A 21,638-nucleotide genomic window follows, 5' to 3' on the forward strand; every position below is an offset into this window, starting at 1 on the left:
ACAGCCTACAGAACATGGGAAATAGGGAAGAAGCGAAAAGAATTGTAGGAGGGCTAATATCCTCACACACCATCTAAAATTGTTAGAATATTTAACAGAGGTTTAAGTACATTATGTAAAGGTAAAAGATAATCAAAAGAAGAACTAAATTAATTACTACCAAAAATTGGAAAGAGAAGAAAGGAAGGAGATAGATAAGTGAAATGGATCCTCATCTGTCATGTCAAACTGAAAGTGGTTGCCTCTATTACAGGAGATTAGATTGTAAAAAATAAGATGTTGATTTCAAGATTATTTGGTATCTCCTTCTACATTAGCTTTTTAAACCCAAGACTCTGATGACTTTGTCCTCCAATGTACCTGTTTGTTTGTTATAGGGAATTTCATATATATTTCCAGTTGTCTTATGACTGATTTATGATGACAAAAATTCTTTGAAGAAGAATACTGTCCAATTCTTATTCCTCAGGATAGAACTGTACTACAAAGTAGCCCCTGATTTTCTTCCTTCTTCTTTCCCATACTCCCCTTGGCCCTGTGCGCCATGTTCTCAGAAATCTTCAGATGCCACTTATCTCTTCCTTCATTCATTTTCACCCCTTCCCCTCTGTGACTGTGCACTCCCTAGCCTGCCAATTGCTAAGGTAACACCTCATCCTAATAAATCTCTCCTTTAATTCCACATGACCGTCTAGCCCATGATTACCCTCAAGCTTCTGTTTTCACCAGCCTTCTTAGAAGAATACTCCATACTCCCTGCTTTTCTTACTTACCTCTCAACCCCTTCTCAGCTGACTGCAAACCCATGTTACATCAGCTGTCTTTCTCCAGAAAACATTTATTCACTCAACAAATACTTATTTGTTCACGTGGTTCCGGCCCTTAAGGAGTTTACAGTCTAAGGTATAGACAGACAATCAATTGTATGCTATATACTCATAAGCTATGACAAACGCTATGAAGGAAACAGTACAAGGTAGGAAGAGAGGACATAACAGAGAAGCTTGATCTGGTCTAAGGGCACAAGAGGCTTCTCTAAGGAAGTGACATTTGGTCTGAGAAATGAAGGACAAGTCGCAGTTCACCAGTTAAGAGGACTCAGAGCTGGGAAGAGCATCCCAACACAGCATATTCTTGGCACTGTAGCCATGAAGTGAGAAGCAACCTGCTCGAGCACTGTCACAGCATTTCTCACTCTACATTTAAAAACTCTTTAATTATCTGTACCCCTCCACTCAAACTGCTAATCTCCCAGTGGATAAGATCTAAAAGCGTTCAGTTCATGTACATCTTGTTTATTATTTTACTAAGGGGACTTGCACAAGTCCTTTCACACAGCATATTCTCAAAAAAAGAACACATGTGTATTATCCATGACCCTCTCATTGCCAAATCCAATGAACATGTTTTTAATTCTTATCTTGTCTCTCTCAGTGTCATTTAGTCAGTTGATCACTACCTCCTTCTGACCTTTGACATATCTTTTTTCCAGGTATTCCTCTTATCTCTCTTAGGTTCCTATTTCTTCATCTATCCCTTCATTCCATCCATGACCTATCACTTTGCACATACTCTTTGCGTGATCTTTTCCATATTCAAATGGTTTCAACTTCCCTCTACTGGATCTCATTTCTTCATTTCCACTGTGGATCTGGCCCCTGAGCTGCAGACTCATGTAGCAACTGTTTGCTGGTCATATGTATCTATATGCCTTACAAACATTTCAAAGTCAAATAAACAAAACCATAGTCATCATCATTCCATGACCCCCTAGCTCAAGAACAACAAAGTAAAACTAGGCCCATCTCCATTATTTTACTCAGTTTTTGATATCACCATCCATTTAGACACCCGAGCTACATATCCAGGGATTACTCTCTTCTTACTTCTCACATCCATCTCATCATCAAGGTCACACAGTTTTAGCCCCAAGATATTTATCTAATCCTTCTCCTCCTCTCCAGCCTCTACCACTAGCTTAGCTCCTACTGTCATCATTTCCTTCTAGATGTCTACAACTACCTTCATATAACCAACAGCAACCAACCGAAAATACAAATTTGATAGCACCAACTTTTCAGTCTGGAGGATAAAATCCACATTTCTTAACCGTGCATGCAAAGCCCAGGCTTCTGTGTGCTTCTACAGCCCAGCTTTCACCACTTCCTTCCGAGAACCTTACTAAGGGAACCACAAAGTGCTTGTGGCCCCCGTACACGGCACACATGTCCTGGCTCTGTGCTCTTGTGCTGTTAATCATAATACTCCTACTCCTGGATACCTTTCATCATGCCCAAATCCACTAAAAAATCCTCAACAACCCAGCTCTCCCTGGATTCCCTGAGATGAATGAGATGTCCCTTTATCAGGAACCTTCCTATAATACTCTATGCCAAGCCCTACTGAAAGGCAATTGTGTTTTATCATTGTCAATGTAACGGCTTTGTCTCCCCTTCTATGAGCTTTATGAAAAAAAGGGCCATATTCTAACAGAGCACATAACGGATTCTCACTAAAAGTCGTACAAGGAGGAAAGAAAAATGATATCCGTTTATTCAACAATTATGTATTTAGTGCTACCCAGTGCCCGGCACTGCTCTAAATGCTAGAGGTATCTCAAGGACCAAAATAAATCACAACCCCTTGCTCACATGGCTGCAAAATATACCCACTATTTTACATAGTGATAAGTACTATAGCGCTATGGCGAAAAAAATAAAGCATATGGGGGCATATTACCTATTGAGACAAGGGAGGGTAGTGACTGAGAAGCTGAATTTTGCTCAAAGACATGAAGGGAGAGAGCTGGTTGTGAAGGTATCTGTGGAAAGAATATTCTAGACAAAGGGAAGAGCAAGTATGGAGACTCTGAGAAGAAAACATGCCTGATGTCTTTGAAGCACAGCAAGGAGGGTGAGTGGCGGAGTGTGAAGGAAGTAGATGAGGTCAGAGAAGTATGGGGTGGAGGAGTGTCCCCAGTGGGACAGGGCAGATGGTCATGATAAGGACTAGCTTTTCTCTGTGTGAGATGGGAGCCATGGAGGGTTTTGAGCAGAGGAGGGATGGAATCTGTCTTATGTTTCACAGCCTCATTCTGGCTGCTGGGTTAAGAACACTGTGAAGAGTAAGAAACCAATCAGGAGGCTATTGCAAAAATCTTGGAAAGAGATGATGTCTTGTAGCAGATTAGTGGTGGTAGGCGTGCTGAGATGTGGTCAAATTCTAAATATATTTCATTGGTACAATTTACAAAACTTAGTGATTGATGGGATGTGGGGTGTGAGAAAGAGAGTCTGGGATGATGCAAAGGTCTTGACGTGAGCAGCTGGAAGGTGGAGTTGCCATTTACTGAGATGGGCAAACTATGAGAAGAATCACTTTGGGGAGAGAGAATATACTGTGTTAGCGAAGTCTATAAGGCAAGTGAAGACACTGAGCAGGCATTTGGATATATACGTTTGCTCACAGCTCCCCAAACCTTTATGATCTGCCTATGATTGCTGTCACCAGTAAAACCTGTTCCTTGTTTTGAATTCTAAGTTGAGTTTGCTGCAGAAAGAAAAAACTACTCTTAAAACTTAAAATTAAATGAATCATCTAAGAAAGCTCTAGATTCTTTAGCAAAACTGGTCCCGTCGGTATCCACATGGAAAATGGGCAGCTTTTTACTCAAACATTCCCCTGTCTACACAGCTCACTGAACTTATCCCTCTCAGAAGCCCTCATCTAACAAAGGCTCTCAATAGGGGCTCTCAGCCCCCTGAAGATGCTTCAGATTTTTCCTTTTGTAGGGCAGGGTATGCTTGTTACAAAGGTGGCTGATGCTGGCAGTTAAGTTGTTCTGCAATGCCTGGGACATCCTCTACGGTAGAGAATTGCGTTCTGACCATATAATTTTCTAATGCATTAGACATTCATAGAGGTGAAAATCTGTTTATAAGTATCTGAACATAGAACCTAACTGCATTTTACATAAAACAAAAAATAATGTTTGCATGGCTTTAATAGATAACGAATGTTTTAATTTTATAACTGCTGTGTAAATCGAGGAAAGATTGATTGTATTTAGAACCTGACTCTATTTTATATATAAGCCCAAAATATGTCTGTGTGGTTTTAATGAATATTAAATTTTCTAGCAATATAACTACATATATACATACATATATATATACACACTTATTTTGTCCTCATTTAAAATGTCAAATGGAAAGAATAGGTATTGCTAATATTTAAGTTTCACTTCAAGGTTTCTTAAATCCAAATTTATGCCTTACGAATAGGAACAAAAATCTGACTTCTTCTCCACGTCTTTTAATGTCACAGTACTGAGTATTTCCTTGTTGAAATACATATTATTTCATTACAATATTTTCACTTATTTCTGTTTTATATTATAATTAGGACAAGATATTGATTTTTCGGGGCTGGCCCCGTGGCTGAGTGGTTAAGTTTGCGCGCTCCGCTGCAGGCGGCCCAGTGTTTCGTCGGTTCGAATCCTGGGCGCGGACATGGCACTGCTCGTCAGACCACGCTGAGGCAGCGTCCCACATGCCACAACTAGAGGAACCCACAACGAAGAATACACAACTATGTACCGGGGGGCTTTGGGGAGAAAAAGGAAAAAATAAAATCTTTAAAAAAAAAAAAAAAAAAGATATTGATTTTTCAAATGACTTGTTATATGTAGTCACATTATAAATTTAATCTCAGGATAGTAAACAAATATTTAAATTATTTGTCATAAAAATGTAGCATTAGAGGCAATGTAGTTTACATCCCAGAAAGTATCTGCCATTGAACAATGAGGCTCTTGTCACAACTCAGGTCTAGATTTTGGCACACAAAGCAAACAGTGGCAGTGATAACCACTGCTCCAAAGTTCGTGATTTCAAGCAAGCTGGAGAGTTAAAAATGGGTAATCGGTGGTTAAGGGGAAGCTATTTTATTTTCTGAATGGGCACTATTTGAAAGCAGTCATCAGAACCATACAAATGTGTTTTTGCAGCAGTGTATGAAGAGCTGGAGAATTGCAGGATTATCTATAAGATCCAATATTAATACTCCAAGTTCTTTCTTCAGCAACCACAGGCTACACAGCCACAGTTCACATGTAAGAGCCACAGGCATGGCTTTTCTGCTAATTTTATGGTGAATGGGAGCAAATGAATCATTTTCTCTGCATCAATACATTCTTGCCCAAAGCATCCTGTTACAGATGTAAGAGAATAAAATATCTGAAGGGAAATATCATGATAAGTAAATTCTTTTAATTCCAAAGTCACAACAAATTATGGACGAACACAATTCACTCTCCCCTGCCTGGCGTTGGGTCCACTTAACCTCTCTGAAACTGTTTCTACACCTGGAAACCTCTTCCTCACAGCTTTCTTTTAAATGAGACAACGAATGTAACTTACATATTACTGAGTCTATCATTTTATTATTACTGTGTAACACCTCAAAGCTTTATCAAAAGACACTTAATAGATAAGATCTGGGTGGCACATTGTAACTTAGCATCTTAGTGTCACATCTAAGGATTTGAGAAGACAATGTAAGTATAAAACTACAGTGAAGACTGACATGTAGTAAATATTAATAGATGCTAGACAGTATTGCTATTACTATTTACTGTGCTAACACCACAGAGAAAGATAGATCATTGTACAAAGGCATTTTCATGAATAAAATAAAGATGGCATATCAGAATTCAGCACTCCCTATTCATATCTTTGCATTTCTTTTACAAAAAGAAAAGTGACTATCCTCTCACCTAGAATTAGGGAATATTTTGACCCTGCAATTATAAAAACAAATGACTTAATTACCCATTAATTCAGAAATTACGTTACTTACATATTAGTCTAAGAAAATGTATAAATTCCTAATTAATTATCTCTATTCAATGTCTTGTCAAACGGCCTAAACAGAGATGTGAAATTATTTCTATAAAAGGAAATTAGGGTCAGCTGCAGCTAATCGAGCGGGCTCATTGTGACTGCACCACATTACACAAATGTTCATGGAAATACTTCTCTTATCTGACATTAAAGAAGAAGGTAATTTGAGGGAGGAATATTTGAGGAATTTCCCTTTAATTTTCATAATTAAAAGAAAAATCTAAGCATATTGAGAAATATTAACCCCAACTTTGCTTTAGTAAGCCCAGTATTCTGAGCAACATTTCACTTCAACCCGAGGAAGGAAAAAAAATGTAACAGCCAAATCCTTAGAGGTTGTATGAGAAAACAGAGATGTTTAAGCTGCTCCAGAAAGCTGTGACGTTATAATCCTTCTGTTATCTTCTTAGAGTTTATTTATTTTTCATCATGAACTATTTCAAACACTTTAAAAACTAAAGATAATAATGGAACAGACATACATGGATTTACCACCCACATTTAAAAATTAACATATTGAAATATTTGCTTCAGAAATATTTTTGAAGAGATAATGCTTGCTTTATATACTGCCTTCTTTACATAATTGTTTCTTAACATCAACTTCCTGCTTCTTTAAACTAGTGCGCTTCAAATTATTGGGTAAAAGGGCCGGAAGGAATGTCCCCTCTCTTTTGAAAGAACATACGTCAAAAGAAATAGACTCAGCAGAAATAGGAGCTTTGGAAAAATGAGGTTTTAACAATTCAAAACTTCACAAAGGAAAAACATGATATGGCTAACCATCCAAACCTGGTTAACCGTAAGACAAGTGATACTAACTGACTAGTATTAAGAACAACCAGAAGGTTAGATCATTAACCATTCTTACAAAGTCCTCACTCACATCTTGAAGGCTTCATAACTTATCTTTACTGATGCTTATTATAATATTAGACAATAATATTAGAGATTTCTAATTATTCTTCTAAGATCTAAAATGATTCAGGCCTTTACAAACATCCGGCAGGTTGCTACCATCTGACATACATTTATTAATAAATTAAATATTTTAAAATTTCCTTTAAATAAGCAGATTTTTTTAAAAGTATGTATTAAGCAATGAAATTACACGTGGTATCTGGTTTCTGGAAAAAAGGAAATAATAAAATAACTTACTTTGCTTTTTGCTTTTAATTTAGTTAGTCTATGGAATCTCAATCTCACCAGGAGGAGATTCACTGCTACAAGATGGTCATGTAAACTGATTCCACAGTTCCTTAGCTCCTTTGCTTTCAGCTATTTCAAAAGCAATTCTTTTTAAAGCCCCAACCTTTTAGCTATTACTTCAAAAGGAAACCAGCGTGTATGCTTTCTCTTAACTATTTATCTAGATTTGTTAAAACCATGGGAAGTTTGTTAGTGCATTCAGTAAATTCCTTACAGTTTTGGCTGTTTTCCCTATACATCAGAGTGTATTTAATGTTAGATTGAGAGGTTACAGTAATAAATGTATGTTTTTAAGTATTACCTCAATTCACTGGAGAATTTCACCAATGTACAATGCCGCAGTATTACTCACTCAGAGCCAAGCTAACTGGTAATTGTTTTTACAGCTTTCCAGAGAGACATAAAGTATACTTATGAACAAAGTGTTAAGTACAATGACTTAACAGCACTCCTAAATTCCTACTGGCCTTTATTTAGTTTGAAACTGAGCAATAGCTTAGAATAAACTGAAAAGGCAAGATAAGGGAGGAAAGGCCTCATTTTCTCATTGTTCTTCAATGGATGGAAAATAAAAGTGTCCTGAGCAATTGACGCAGGGGTCATAAGCAGCCCCAGAATCAAAAGGACAATTGTGGATGAATTTGCCTTCTACAGGGAAAACAAGGAAAGCTTTAGCTCAAACATTTTTAGACATTACTTTTAAGAGAGCCAGGTCATCAAAACTATTTCAGAAATTTCTTCCAACTGCTAAGAACGTAACATGCTATTTCAAGCAACACTTTTACTTACTATATGTATAAACTAGTATGTGAATTTGGTATAGTGAATCTGTGCATCATACTTATGCTCATTAAGAGGCTTCAGAATGTACTTTTACTGCATCAAGTTAAATTCACAATGATCAATTTTTTAAAATTTTCTAATAATTCAAATTTCATTTATCTGGTGCTAAGTCTCCAGTAAGGAACTGTAGAATTGTTCTTAAAAGAATATTAGGCTCAATTTAGACATGATTTCCAAAAATAAGTTTGGCAAAAAGTGGAACCACGTAAGATAGAGTGTACATATACATATAAACAGATATAATTTCTAAAAGCTTTAAAGAAAACTTTCAAATTTCAACAGATCTCTATCCTGTTTTCTGACTGGATTTGTTTGCTGATTTCTCGATAGGAGACTCTCCCTGGCTGTTTGCACAGTTGGTTTTCAACATGTAGGTCTCAGTTCAAATGTCCTCTAACTCTTGATGACTTGCATGATTATCAAGAGAAAAATGAAAACTGGGATTCATAAATCCCTACATCCTGATTTTAGCTATTAGCTTGTAACTCCCTAGATTTACAAAAGCAGCTATCAGTTTAATGTCATCCAAAAGTGATAAGCAATGGCAGAGGGAAATAAAAGCAAAAGATTGCAGGAGTCAGAGCCCCCTAATTGAGAAGTGATTACAGTACGTGTGGCAAACTAGAAATAATACTTTTACATCATTTGCCTACTAGCTTTTCCCTGTACACACAACTCCATTTTTAAATGGAAAATAAGAATTTTGAAGTGTAAAATGAATATTTATATGTAGCCTCCTTAAATTTTGGAACGCAATGCAAATAAGAATATATGTTGTGTATATACAAAATTTTCAATTTAGTTATGTAATATAATTACTCTTCTAAAACGAAACAGAGAATATTCTTTTTTTCCACACTTGCATGAAGAAGTTATACACATAATTCACTTCAAGATTGTAAATATTATTGTTCAATGACAGCCAGATGCACACAATTCTTTCCTTTCCTCCCGAAGGTTCTCTCACCTTGCACTTTGGACACTTCTGGGCATTCCTCTGCCCGTGCTCAATTTCGCTGGCCCAGTGACGCAACAATTTGTCTCCTTTTTTGTACTCCTTGCAGTTAACACCTTCATGCCAAGGAGAGTGGCACTTAAAACACCAGACGAATTGGCAAGTGGGGCACTGGATCTGCGTAAGGAAAAGCAATATTAAGTACTAGTAGATATACTGAAAGCATCTAAAAGGATAAGAATGGTGAGGCTTGGGAAAATGAGCTAAAAGGTTATAATTTGTCCAGATTTAAAATAACTCCCTGTCTAAAAGACCTAAACTACAGTAAGATATAACTATTCTATCATGAAGGGAGTAAAGAGTTGCTTTGGCAAGGCTGATTTGGCTGTTTGTAGACTCTACTGGAATTAAACACTTGGGACATTCTGGAAATCAATTTGACCTTAAGAAAATCTCCTAGATTGAAGCAGAGTAAAACCCGAAGGCTCACGGTGCCTCATTTCCACACACTCAGGCTGCTGCCCTCAACTTCGCTTTTCTCTTGAAGCACTTTTCCAGGCATTTCCATTGCTCTACCTACGAACGGCTTCGTTCACTTTTATATAATCAAAGCCTGACAGATGCTTCATCAAACGAAAAACACACCAGCAAATCAACTGCTTTACCAGCATTTCCCATGAAGCACCTTCTAAAATAATGAGTACCCTGCTTTGCTATTAATCTAATGGAGGTTAACTATAAAAATAATACAAAGGATCCTATTAGAAATATATCAGTATGCTGGTCCCGTGGCCTGTACAGAGGAAACTATCAGAAAGATGTCTTTGTATTTTAACTACGTGGAGGTTTCTGTGCAAGTGTGTGTGTATGTTTTTTGAAAATATCTGTCTTCCACTCGACACGGAAGACATTTTATCTGACTTCCTTTATTTGGAATGACTGTCGAGCATCCCATTCTCACACACTATTCCCAGTCCTCATCTCTACAAACATATGGGCATAACTGGACGTTCCCAGCCCTGTTCGATTAAAGTGAATTAATACAATGTCTCCCTATGAACAACACTGATAACTGACTCTTTTTCTCTGTGCTCCTGCACATTACATTACTGCAGCACGAGTGAACTGACCGATGACATTGTGAAGATTAGTCAGAATTTATTTTGGTAAACTGTATACAATATCACCACTTACTTTCTTGGGAAACCACTTTTTGGACAATGGTGGTTCCGATACATAGATTAACTGAGAGGCAATGACCATCACAGCTCTTCTATTTATAACTCAAAGCACTGCAGTTTTCACTAATGTCAAGAATAGATAATGTTCTTCCTATGCAAATATGAAGTAACAAAAGTACATTTGCTTTTAACTTATATCAAAACAAAATAATATTTTGTTATAAATTTTTAAGATGTCCATGTATATTTATTTATTGAAATTCTGTTATATGGTAATGTTTATACTGCTGCCTTACATGCATTATTTATTTTTATCAACAAAATAATGCTGCAAAGTAGGTATGAACACCACAAGTTTACAGATGAGGAAATTAAGGCTCAGAGAGATTAAATAACTTGCCCAAAGTAACACAGCAAGTATGTGTTAAGAAGAAATTTAAACATAACTTTGTCTGGCTCCAGGACCAGCAATCTTTTCTCTCTTCCAAACTCTTCCTCATACTAAACAGAATGCTTTCTTTGACAATTAAAAACCAAAAGGGAAGTCAAAGAAGGTCACGTGGTTAAACTATTTAGTAAGTCAGAATTCTACATGATTACCAATATAGGGTGAATTTTGAAAATCCTTTTCAAGATTTTACTCAAATAAATTAGGAGACTCCTTGGTTAAAAAAAGGAATGCTACTATTCAATCATTTAAAGTAACTATTTTTGCCTTTTCTGATCACTAAAGTAAGTCATTTTTAAAGTAGGAAGAATGAGTTGAAGTGGGTAAGCTCCAGATAATAAAGCAATGTAAAATGATCATTCCTCTATGTCAGTGAACAATGAAGAATAGATGTAAATATCGCATGGGGCCTATATGAATATAATTATGAATGGAATGAGTGAAATGGGGAAGAAGTCAGAAAGACTCGCTTTTCCTCATGCATCTGCCATTCTGTAAGATGGGCTTGAATATTTAATTCAGTTCTCTTCTATTAGACATTATTCATAATTCTAAATCACTGAACTTTAGCACTGTTAAATAAAATAAAACCTCTTTGGCTTTTAGTCAGAGATTATATTTATGAAATGAATAGAAGAATGAATGAGACTGTGCTCTGAAACTGGGATTCACTCTCTGGTTCTCAGACGTCATAATGGTTCGGGATCTTCGTGATCAAGTGCTGAACCATCAGATCTATGTCTCTCTAATAAAGACAGTTAGAAAGGTGTGATTCTCCTAAGGCACCAGAATGATAAAAAATCTGACACTTGGTGTCCGTCCCATCCAGTGGCTCCCAACTTCTCGCAATAAACAAGTAAGTCCCACTGCAGATCTTACTGCCAACCCTCTCCAACAACACAGACTTGCTGACAAACTGTGAAAGGAGTTTTGCAGCAAGCTCTCAAGTGAAGATGCACAGTTTAAATTCATACCAGACTGCTTACTGTCTCTCATCGAAAACATTAAAACAACTATTGCCTTGCTTAGGATTAAAACAATGAAAGGACGAACAGCCAACCCCGACAGCCTTGGTATTCAGACTGTGCCTGAATTGTCTAAATACTGACTTTTTGGCCTGAAGATGCGTTACTCATTCTAACCTTAACCATACTCAAAATTGGCCTTAAATGAAACACACCTAGACATCAACACCGCATCCTCCTCCACTCCTGTACTATACCTATTCTTCCATGTGAACTGCCATCTCACAACCACAGACCTCCCACATGAGTGTCTGCCTTCTGAGTGATTATATTCACACAGAGGTCATCAAGCTCTATCCTTGCTACTCAAAGTGTGGTTGGAGGAGCAGCAACATCAGCATCATCTGGGAGCTTGCTGGAAACAAAGAATTCAGGTCACACTCCAGACCTAGAGAATCAGAGCCTACGTTTTCACAAGGTCCCCGGGAGATTCACACGCTAAAGTTTGAGAAGCACTGCTCTCGGCCATGGGACCCTCTCTCTCTGGCCACACCTGCACCAGGGATGAGTCCTTAAGTCAAGAATATGTATCCACTGGCTGGCAAGCACCCTGCAAGGGGGCTGGCATGGGCTTTGTGCAGCAGGGTGCTCATTGTTGAATAGACATTAACCGAGCAGATTTTCTCTTCTGAGGAGTGAAATGGGGATACACATACACTCTACCTTTGCTGTGGAGGCAAAGACAGAGAAGAGCTGAGTGACCATAGTGCAGATCACTGTAGAAGGGAACAAGAGACACTCACATCTAGTGAGACAATGGAGGGGTTCTCACGCTACCAGAGCTGGTGTCCGGTTCTCCGTGAGGCCTGCCTGGGTGGCTGCTGGGACTGCTTTCCGGCCCTTCCCACTTCCTGGGGAGTCTCAGAGTAAACCAACCTCTGAGTCAGCTTGAGAGACAGCACATCTCTGCTTCTTGTAATTGGAGAAAGTCCAATTAACACAATCTGTCTATTGAAATCTTATCCAGATCAAATGCTACTCGCTTCAAAAAGTCTTCCCTATTCCTCCCAACCAGATTGAGTGTCTTCCTTACAGAACTGACATTGGAAGTGCAGCTGTCTAATCTCCCTAACAGCCTATGAGTTCACTGAGGGCAAAGCCTGGGTCTTGCCCATCCTGTATTTCCAGAGTTAAGTAACACAGAACTTCTGGCACATGGTAGGCATTCAGTAAGTTATTTGTAAAATGAATTATTTTGCACACAGCAAGTACTACATATTGCCTAACGTGAAATGAATTCAAAGAAAAACCAACACATCTAACTTACGACCAGTGGTTGAGATGGTATCAGTACTTCTTAGATTACCAGATGATGTTTACTAAATATTTTATCTACAAGACATTTTACTGAGCATCATGATTAATGTGCAACCTCTTCTACAAGAGCAGAGCTGTATGTGCTTCAAAAATAAAGTTATCAGAGCTGGAAATCTTGGTTAACTTTCCCCCGAGTCCACGAAAAAAATTTCATTTTTGACTTTTGAATTCCCTTAGTTTTTCCAGAAATCTGGGCCACAGTGACTCTCGGATGATAAGCTAAACCAACCTACTTGACCTTAGCAATGGTATTTTCCCTTGACAGCTTATCATGCCAAAAAAGAAATAACCCACAAAATAAAAACAGAGCTCAAAACCAAAGAGCCCCCCAGATAAGTCTTTTCTTGCCTAAATTTTATACACTCTTCATACATAATTATCTTAAATAAACCACAAAATCATTACTTAAACTCAAAATATCAGATGACACCCACATGGAAATGTAGCATTGCTCATATGAGAGCTTAACTCAGTTTTCCAAGAAGAATTTGCTCTACTAGAGTTTCAGGTTAAGACAGATACTAATGAAATACGTTCATGAATTCACTTGCCCAGATACAAACCCAGAGAGCTACAAAACCATGAAATAACTGCTAGAGTAGAAGCTCGGATGAGTGGGTACCATGGAAGGGTGCTCAGGGAAGGCTGGGACGGAGGTGTTCAGAGAGAAAGTGGCCGTGAAAGATGACTGGACTGTCACCGGGACAAGTGATGGGGTAACACTTCAGGCAGAGGGTGCAGCCTGAGTTGCAACACAGAGGCCTGAGAGTACATGCTACAGTGGGGAAAGAGCCAGTGTTCCAGTGTAGCCCAAATGGAGAGGTCACTTCAGCTGGCTCAACCCTGAGCCTTGCTGAAATGTCCAAGAGGATCCAATTAGCCTTGCATTGATGTTCCTATACTCTTGATGTGTCTCTCAAAATACACTGTGGTATTTACATGAAACATGTAAAACAGCTGTCAGACTAGGGTGTGTCCTAAAGAAACAGATCAATATGTAAATAATAGGGAAATCTTGTAGTTATAAAATTTTCCTAAGAATTTAAGGTAGTTTTCCTGAAGAGGAGAAGATTGTGAAGAACCACAGGGTGTTAGAGAGAGGAGAAGAGGAGTGTTTGATGCATGGCTTCAAATATTTCAAGGAAGCACTGTCTGCTCCCTTACAAGATCAATGCCTACAGCAAGGGCTTCTCCACATGGGAAACAGGGCTTGACTTCTTGCCTTGATTCTTATTCTCTAAGATTTCACCTCCTGCTAGGTGATCTCTCCCTGACTGTGGTGCCAGTAACACGTGGGCTTCATGAGGTATTGTTCCCTGAACACAGCCCAAATGTGGCCAAGTGACCTTTCACTTAATTGCTCACAGCACAGCTGAAACTAAGCTGGAAAATGAAAGAGAAACTTTCCTAAAGGTGGGGACCTAACGAGGACAAAAACACAGAGTGTCACATGGTAAGATAAGCTATATGGAGATACAGTGCTGATTCATATAAACAACCTCACCGACCTCACTCATCCTGGTTTGCCAGCACAATACATTCACTTCAATACTAGCTTTTATTCTCAACAGGGAGGCATGCTTTTCTAGGGCAGCACATCAGAACTTGGGAATGGGGCTTTTGTCCTTTGAAAGAGTCTTCTCTTCCTAATTTGAGAGTCACTGTTCCATAACAAACACTGTTCCATCTTGCTCCCACTGCCTGGAAACACCTTTAAGCATTTATAGAGTTTTCCTCTAAACCTAGAAAGCAAGGCCCAGAGAAGTGTCTATCTGAGTCTATTTCTTGTCTGAGGACCCACCTCTTCACAGATGAATATAAAAGGTACTGGAAGATTCTGCTCTGATTTGTGTAGCCCAAACTCACTAGCCAGCGCATTGTCGCATCATCCTCTTTTGACTGGGACACTCCATTCTGAACACAGTACAATAAGGCTAACACCTCACAGAGATACTCATGTAAAGTAGAAGGAGGGCCATCTAACCACATTGTGTCCACGAGGAAATGGGAGTGTTCTCTGCAACCAACAGGTGAAAGCAGGAGAGAGAGATCTCAGGCTGAAGGGAACCATGAGTCCTTTCAAAATGGAAGGGAATGATTTTATAAGTAGAGAGTTCCTAAACAGCGGAGGTGTTCAATCAGTGTCTGATGAATGGCCAAGTGACAGGCATTTTGTAGAGAGGACTTATACACTGCGTGGATAGCTGCATCAGGTTCCCTTACAGATGTGAGAGCATACATATGAGAAGGCAGAAGTACAGTGTGGTGGGTAAGAAATGCAGTCCGAACCATCCTCCAGACCATCTTAAAATAAACACCAGATTCGGCTTACTTTCACCCAATATCCAGTGGGGCCTCAGACAGAAAAGATTCTTTACTTGTCTCCAGTGCTGAAGACCCAAAGGATGATGTGATGAAGTGAAAACCAAACAGTTCTCAATCCCATTGCAGGCAATTTATAGTAGCTGTGAGCCTTGATTATTTTTTTTTTAAGGTCAGATGTAGGCTAAAACATCAAATGAATTTTTTTTTAAGGTCAGATGTAGGCTAAAATATCAAATGAATTCCAAATATCTGGCTCTTGTTGTTAGAAGTTCAAGCTCAAGTAAAGACTCTATAAAATATTATGATGATTTTATGCATCAAGAAAGCAAACAAAGAACAATTTTAGCAAAGCATCTCATTGGTGACTAGAGGGAGAAATGCATCCTAACAAATTTAGTAGGCCTGCATCATAGCTCAGTGTTACACACTTTTTCAAAGGTAAAATGTACAACATGCCCTCTGTTTAAACTGGCTTCTTTAAACCAGACTAGACAACTACATCTTTATCTCCCTCGCAAATCTATGCCAGCAACAATCATTTAAGAAACTATACTTGTGATCCATCGGTTCCTGACATCAATGATGCATTAATGCCAAGAGAAATCAGTGTGTGTCATGAGCTAAACTGACTTTGCAGGGCTGATGCACAATCTGACTCTCAATTTGTAAACACTGTCAACTTAAAATGATGGTGTCAGGCTAAAACAGAAGAGGAAAGTAGCATACTAACCATACTTTCATGGGAAAGCTTCGAACACTTTTATATATGGAAAAGAATTTCCTCAAATCATCTTTGCTAGAAGGAAGCTTATGCACATTATTTATTTATTTATTTTAAAATGAAAATTGTTTATTATAAGCACAGCTGAAGAGGTGCAGCTGGGATTTGAACAAACCAAGGATTAGGAGGCCCCCAGAAGCAGAAACAGTGGGAAGCCATTGCCACTCCTAGGGCCTAAGAGACAAGGGTGGAAAGAAGTTTCTGGAGCCCAGTGAGAACTGGAAATGTGGAGGATGGACCACCTAGGGGGAAGCTACAGTCATGGAGGGACACAGCTACTGCCAGAGCTCTGCACTGAATCAGGAAAGGGAGGGAGGAAGTAAGGCACCTATATCCTCTCCTTCCATCCTCCCATCTCCTGCCAGTGCCAACCCCTGGCTGAACCCAAATAGAAACTGAGATGGTAAGGGAGTTTGGAGAAGTAGTCCAAAGAGGCAACTTTTTGGAGCACAGGACAGGTAGAGAAGGTTGAATAGTAGACACAGGCAGAGGGGAAACTGAATATTACCGGAATTCCAGCCTTTCACATAAGCACATTTCAAAGTACACCAATTAGGAACAACAAACCCATTGATTTGATTATAATCTTAAAGCCCTTAGAAAAGTTATTTTACCACTCAAGGAAATAATGTACTTGGGCAGTTTTATAAAATGTGATTTCTACCCAGAGGGTTTATAATTCCAAGAGAGAAAAACGAATGCTAAAGATATAAGGTAAGAATAGAATTTCCCCAAGACATTTTACTGGCTTTTTTCTTTCACTTTGTGATGAGTCAAAGCACCCTTTTGTGAATTATCAAGGTTCTGTTTAATGTTTATGGGAAGAAGAGTGGGGATTATTATTAGTTTTGCCTCAAGGAAACCATAAGGAGAATTACCTCTAATCTGTTCCCTGTGTTGATTTATGCATGGCCTTCAATTCACTCCAAATCAGTATGAAAAGGGGATCATTTCATGGTCTACACTTGGAATAAGACGGGAATCTAGAGCTGTACCTACCTCAGTAAAACACCTAGGAGTAAAATAACTATATTTAATTATTTGCAATCCTCTCCTCTTCCATGAAGAACAACTATAACTTTCCCTATCTCCCAAAGCATGTATTTTTTTCATTTCTCTGAACTCAATGACCATCCCCCTCAAATATTAATGATTCCATCAGATCATTCCTGAGCATAGGATCCATGTTTCCTGGACATCTCTTCTTTCAGGACCCAAAGGGTCTTCAAACTTAACGTCACCAACACATTTTAAATCGAATTAGTTTTCTACTCCCCAAACCTGCTCCTCTTCCTCAAGATAACGTCAATTTCATCCCTCCTTTACTCCCACCATCACCAGTCACCCAATCTTTTATTGCATCTCTATTCTTTTTGACTCCTCCATTCCCCTCCCAATAACCCACAGTTGCTCAGTCTGCTGCCCTTGACTTCTAATGATAATAAGTATAAAAGTTCATAGTACAAGTTGAGCACTTAGGATGTATCAGACGTGGTGCTGAGCACTTTATATATGTGATTTCATTTAATCCTTACTATACCCTCATGACAGGGACTATTACTACCCCAGTTAAACAACTGGGAGCTGTACTCCAGGTTACAGAGCTAGTATGTGGCAGGCTGAGAGTTTGAATCTAGTTTGAAGCCAGTGCTCTGACCCACTTTTTCCAGCTTGGCAAATTCAACATTTCAATCCTTAGTTTAATGTGTTTACTCTTTAATGAAGCTTTCTCAGTCTCTCCTGTCCTTTCTTCTCCTATGCTCTCAGCATTTTCTACCTATATTTATTATAGTACACATTGTCGTTTATGCATTGGCCCACTTATCAGTTCCTTCAACAAATAAATTATTTTGACAGTATACTCTACCAGCCATAATGCTTGACACAAGTTATCAGCAATAAGCAAGCCTGGACCTGGACTCCTAGAGACCAGTGGGAAAGAAAAACTTTAAGCAAATAACCTCACAAAAATACCATAAAATCCCAGAGGATAAGTGCTATGGAGAAAAACTTTGGGTTCTGTCTCCAGGCATCACATGAGTACCATTAGAGCCACAACTTCAATATTTCTATTTTCCCACTGCTAACTTTTCCCTGAATTTATATGCAGTTGGAGTTGTGTTAATAAATAATAGGAACTGTTGATGTTACGAATTAGATTTCTAGTTTGAAATTAAAATTACCTTGTAGAAATGGAACGGTAAAACTTTTTGGCCTCGTGACAAGAGTTACAGGGACAAGAAGGTAGAAATATTATGAATAAGAAAGACTGGATTTGACCAAAGCTGAGGTTGTCTCAATGTAAATCTCTCAATTCAGGAACACACTCGTTCTATTTGATATAGTATGAGTTTGCAGAGTTCAGAACATAAAGAAACGCTCTATTTAGTCAAACTTTTGCCAGAAGGGAGTTGTTGAGTGAGGGCCTGGAAGGATAACCTGGCACCTAAGACTTCTTGTTACTGCTTGTTGATATATTCTGTTTACCCCTTTTCCATCTGCTGAGTACAAAAAGTTAACAAATGGTATTTACAAAAGCCTATTCAAATGAAACCCCCAACTATGATATTTTAGATCTCAAATTTCATGTGAGATGTACTCAAAGGTTAGTTGCTGCTATAAGATACCTATAATACTTTCAAGCAATTTTAACTTTCTATGTTACGTACTTCCAAATTGACAGCAGAAGCCATAATAAATGCTCAAAAAATGACATCCTGGATCAAAATATTGTAACTCAATGACTCACAAAGAATAATATTGAAATATACATTACAAGGGTTTTATCAATAGATACAAAACCTACTTTAGGCTGTAAACAATATTATAAAGAGATTTTACATTGCTCAGACATGTTAGACATTACTAGTAAACTTTTTTTTTGTTTCTGTTGCCTTATGATTCAATTTATTACATTCAAGTGCTTGAATTCACTAATCTTAAAGTTATGAAAAACTATACCAATTTGGAAGTCAGTTTCATTATTAGGGTAACTGAATTTTTAAAAAATACAGCAAACCTAAAAAATATCCATTGGTTCGCCAAAAAGAATGAAGACATTTGTCTCAGTTTAGGGTGCTACACTATAATCATGAATGTCACAGTTGGTGTGCTGGAGTGTCCATGTCTGTGCTCTCTTTACTCATAACATGCAGACAGGTATAGATAGGCATGTAAATCAGATGGTTAATGTTCATATAAGAGTCTGGAGTTTAATGAAGAAAAATGTGATACAAACATACTAAATAGTCAAAATCATTGCTTCAGGAATTGCTTGAATTATCCCTGGAACTTTATACAATATAGAACAGTGGGGTAATTTTCCTTTTCTATTGTAGATATCTCTTCTACAAAAGTAAAGAAGAGTCACAAACATAACCATCCTCAGTTCTGCGGTAGTTTTATTTTTCTTGAAAGTTGCTTAGTAGTTTCACCTTATATTGGGATTTTCATTCCTCATCTATTCCCAAGGATTTTAACTGTTTCATGGCCAACAACATTTATTTTGTACTGAATTCCTCCTCTCCCGAAAGCAAATTTCCTTCTCTTTTGCTCATCAAAAGTAAAACAAAATGAGTTGACTAGACCTGAGGTCTTGACCCATTTGCCCCCTACTCCTCTTACCTACAACCCAATTGACAGATGTTGGAGGAAGCCTGACATTGGGAAATGTTATCAGGGTGCCCTTGGTTCACTCAGAATTATACAAATATAAGATCTTATATTTTTCAATTCTTCCATAGTTCATTCCCTATACGTGCGCATTGTGATAAATTATGCTCATCACAACCCGATGGTGATTTTGGATGAAAGAAGACCTATAACATTTTACTATTGCTATAATTGTACCTGAAATTACACCTCCTTTTACTCATTTCATAAGAACAATATTTTTTAAATTATTTCCACTTTTATTCAATTATTTATAGGGTTTTAATAATTGCAAATTCCAAAATAGTATAGTATGTTTATATATATAAAAATATATTTTATAAATATATAAATTATTAGTATATGTAATATATAAAATATATACATAATTTATAATTCTAAATATAATTTAGAAAAAATTCAACTATCCTGTCATAAAATAACAAGCCTTTCTGAAACTAATAATTTCTGATGACATCAGTAACATAATTGTAATAAAAATAACAAAAATAATCTAAGAATATACAGAGCCAAATTAAAATATTCTATTGCTATTAAGTCAGCATTCAAAATTACTGTAAGGGTATTATTTTAGTTATACAATTTTGTAACATCATACATGCACTTTTTAGAGAAGAAAAAGAAAGGTTTTTCCTGATAGTCATGACTTAAGGACACCAGCCGGCACAAAAACAGGAGCAAGGACGACATCACATTTGTACAGCCCAAACTTAGCACACTGCCTGGCATTTTGTTTTTGCTGAATAAATGAATGAAGAGTATTTTATACTACTTTCACTCATTATAGACAGAGCCAGAGGAGATTCACATTTGGTCCCCTCAAAAAAGTCGAGCTTATACTAAAATTTAAAAAAAGTCTTAGTATTTATTAAATATTTAGTAATGGTAATGACAATAACTTTAAGATTAGCCTTTCAATTAGGCTACTAGATGAATTTTAAACACGGTTAAAGTCAAAGAAAAGCTTTAATTAAATCCTCAAGAGTGCTCTCCCCAAACCACACATTTTCAAACCATGGTCAATATATACTCACCTTAGACTCCGGTAAGGGAAGGAAGCCCACTTAATGCCCACCACAAGTTGGCCTAATTTGGCTGCTCCCATCATGTGACATCTAACCCACAACTCTGGTGAACATGCTTACTTTGTATTTGCTTTCTGATCTGGAAGGGGTGGGAATATGTCCCTTTTTCTTGAAGGTTGTAAAGTGCTTGCACTGAGGACATGGCTTGGTGCTGGAATCAATGCGGCCAAGTTCCAAGAAGTACTTATATTTGATGGAGTCTTCATGCGTTAAGTTATAGATAACCGTTGTTTCTTCCAGGAACTCAAAACATTCTGTGATAGGGCATTTGATTTCTACTTGGCCAAGTTGTACCTGTGTGAGAGAGCAGATGGGAGAGGGAAAAAAAAGGCACTGGTTATTAAGTTTCTCTTTTTTTTCTTTTTTCATTCAGTATTGCCTATTCATAATCACAGTAAAGGATTATCTGTCATTTTTCATGATTCCTAACATCATAAATGGTAATTAGTATGATACCTATATTAGCAGTACCAAAATAATTAATCACTATATAATGTTTCCAAAATGATTTATAGCATGTTTAAACATTCTCTATCATTATATTCGTGAACTTACGTGGACCTAAGCCACAGGCTTAAGGAAGAAAATTAAACCAATCACAACAACGTAAAAAAATAATCCTTATGAGATCTGGCTACTACTGAGTTCTAAAATTACTGAGGTAATTTATAAGGTGAATTTCTTCAAAGGACCACAGAGATAGATTAGGGGAGACAAGAAGAATATATTGGAATGCTATATTTAGCATTTGGTATGGGATTCTAGATATGGCTAGCATTAAAGATTACAGTCTAAGATTAAAGCACAAAATGTGGACACAACTAAATTTTAAAATATGAAGAAAGTAAACTACTTTGAAATATGGAGAACCTAGAATGTTTGCCATAAGTAGCA

General features: G+C 37.6%; 1 protein-coding gene across 2 annotated transcripts in view; it reads right to left on the reverse strand.

Annotated features, from left to right (window-relative positions):
• The window catches only part of RNF217 (ring finger protein 217), a 121,055-nt gene that overhangs the window by 23,115 nt on the left and 76,302 nt on the right, over nt 1–21,638 (reverse strand). For both annotated transcript variants that reach the window (XM_046676085.1, XM_046676086.1), the window contains exons 2-3: nt 20,805–21,038; nt 8,923–9,087 (exon numbers count right to left, since the gene is read on the reverse strand). In XM_046676085.1, the coding sequence (XP_046532041.1) occupies nt 8,923–9,087; nt 20,805–21,038 (399 nt within the window). The remainder of the gene's footprint in view (nt 1–8,922; nt 9,088–20,804; nt 21,039–21,638) is intronic.

The sequence above is a fragment of the Equus quagga genome, chromosome 11, assembly GCF_021613505.1.
Source record: "Equus quagga isolate Etosha38 chromosome 11, UCLA_HA_Equagga_1.0, whole genome shotgun sequence".
Classification (NCBI taxonomy): domain Eukaryota; kingdom Metazoa; phylum Chordata; class Mammalia; order Perissodactyla; family Equidae; genus Equus; species Equus quagga.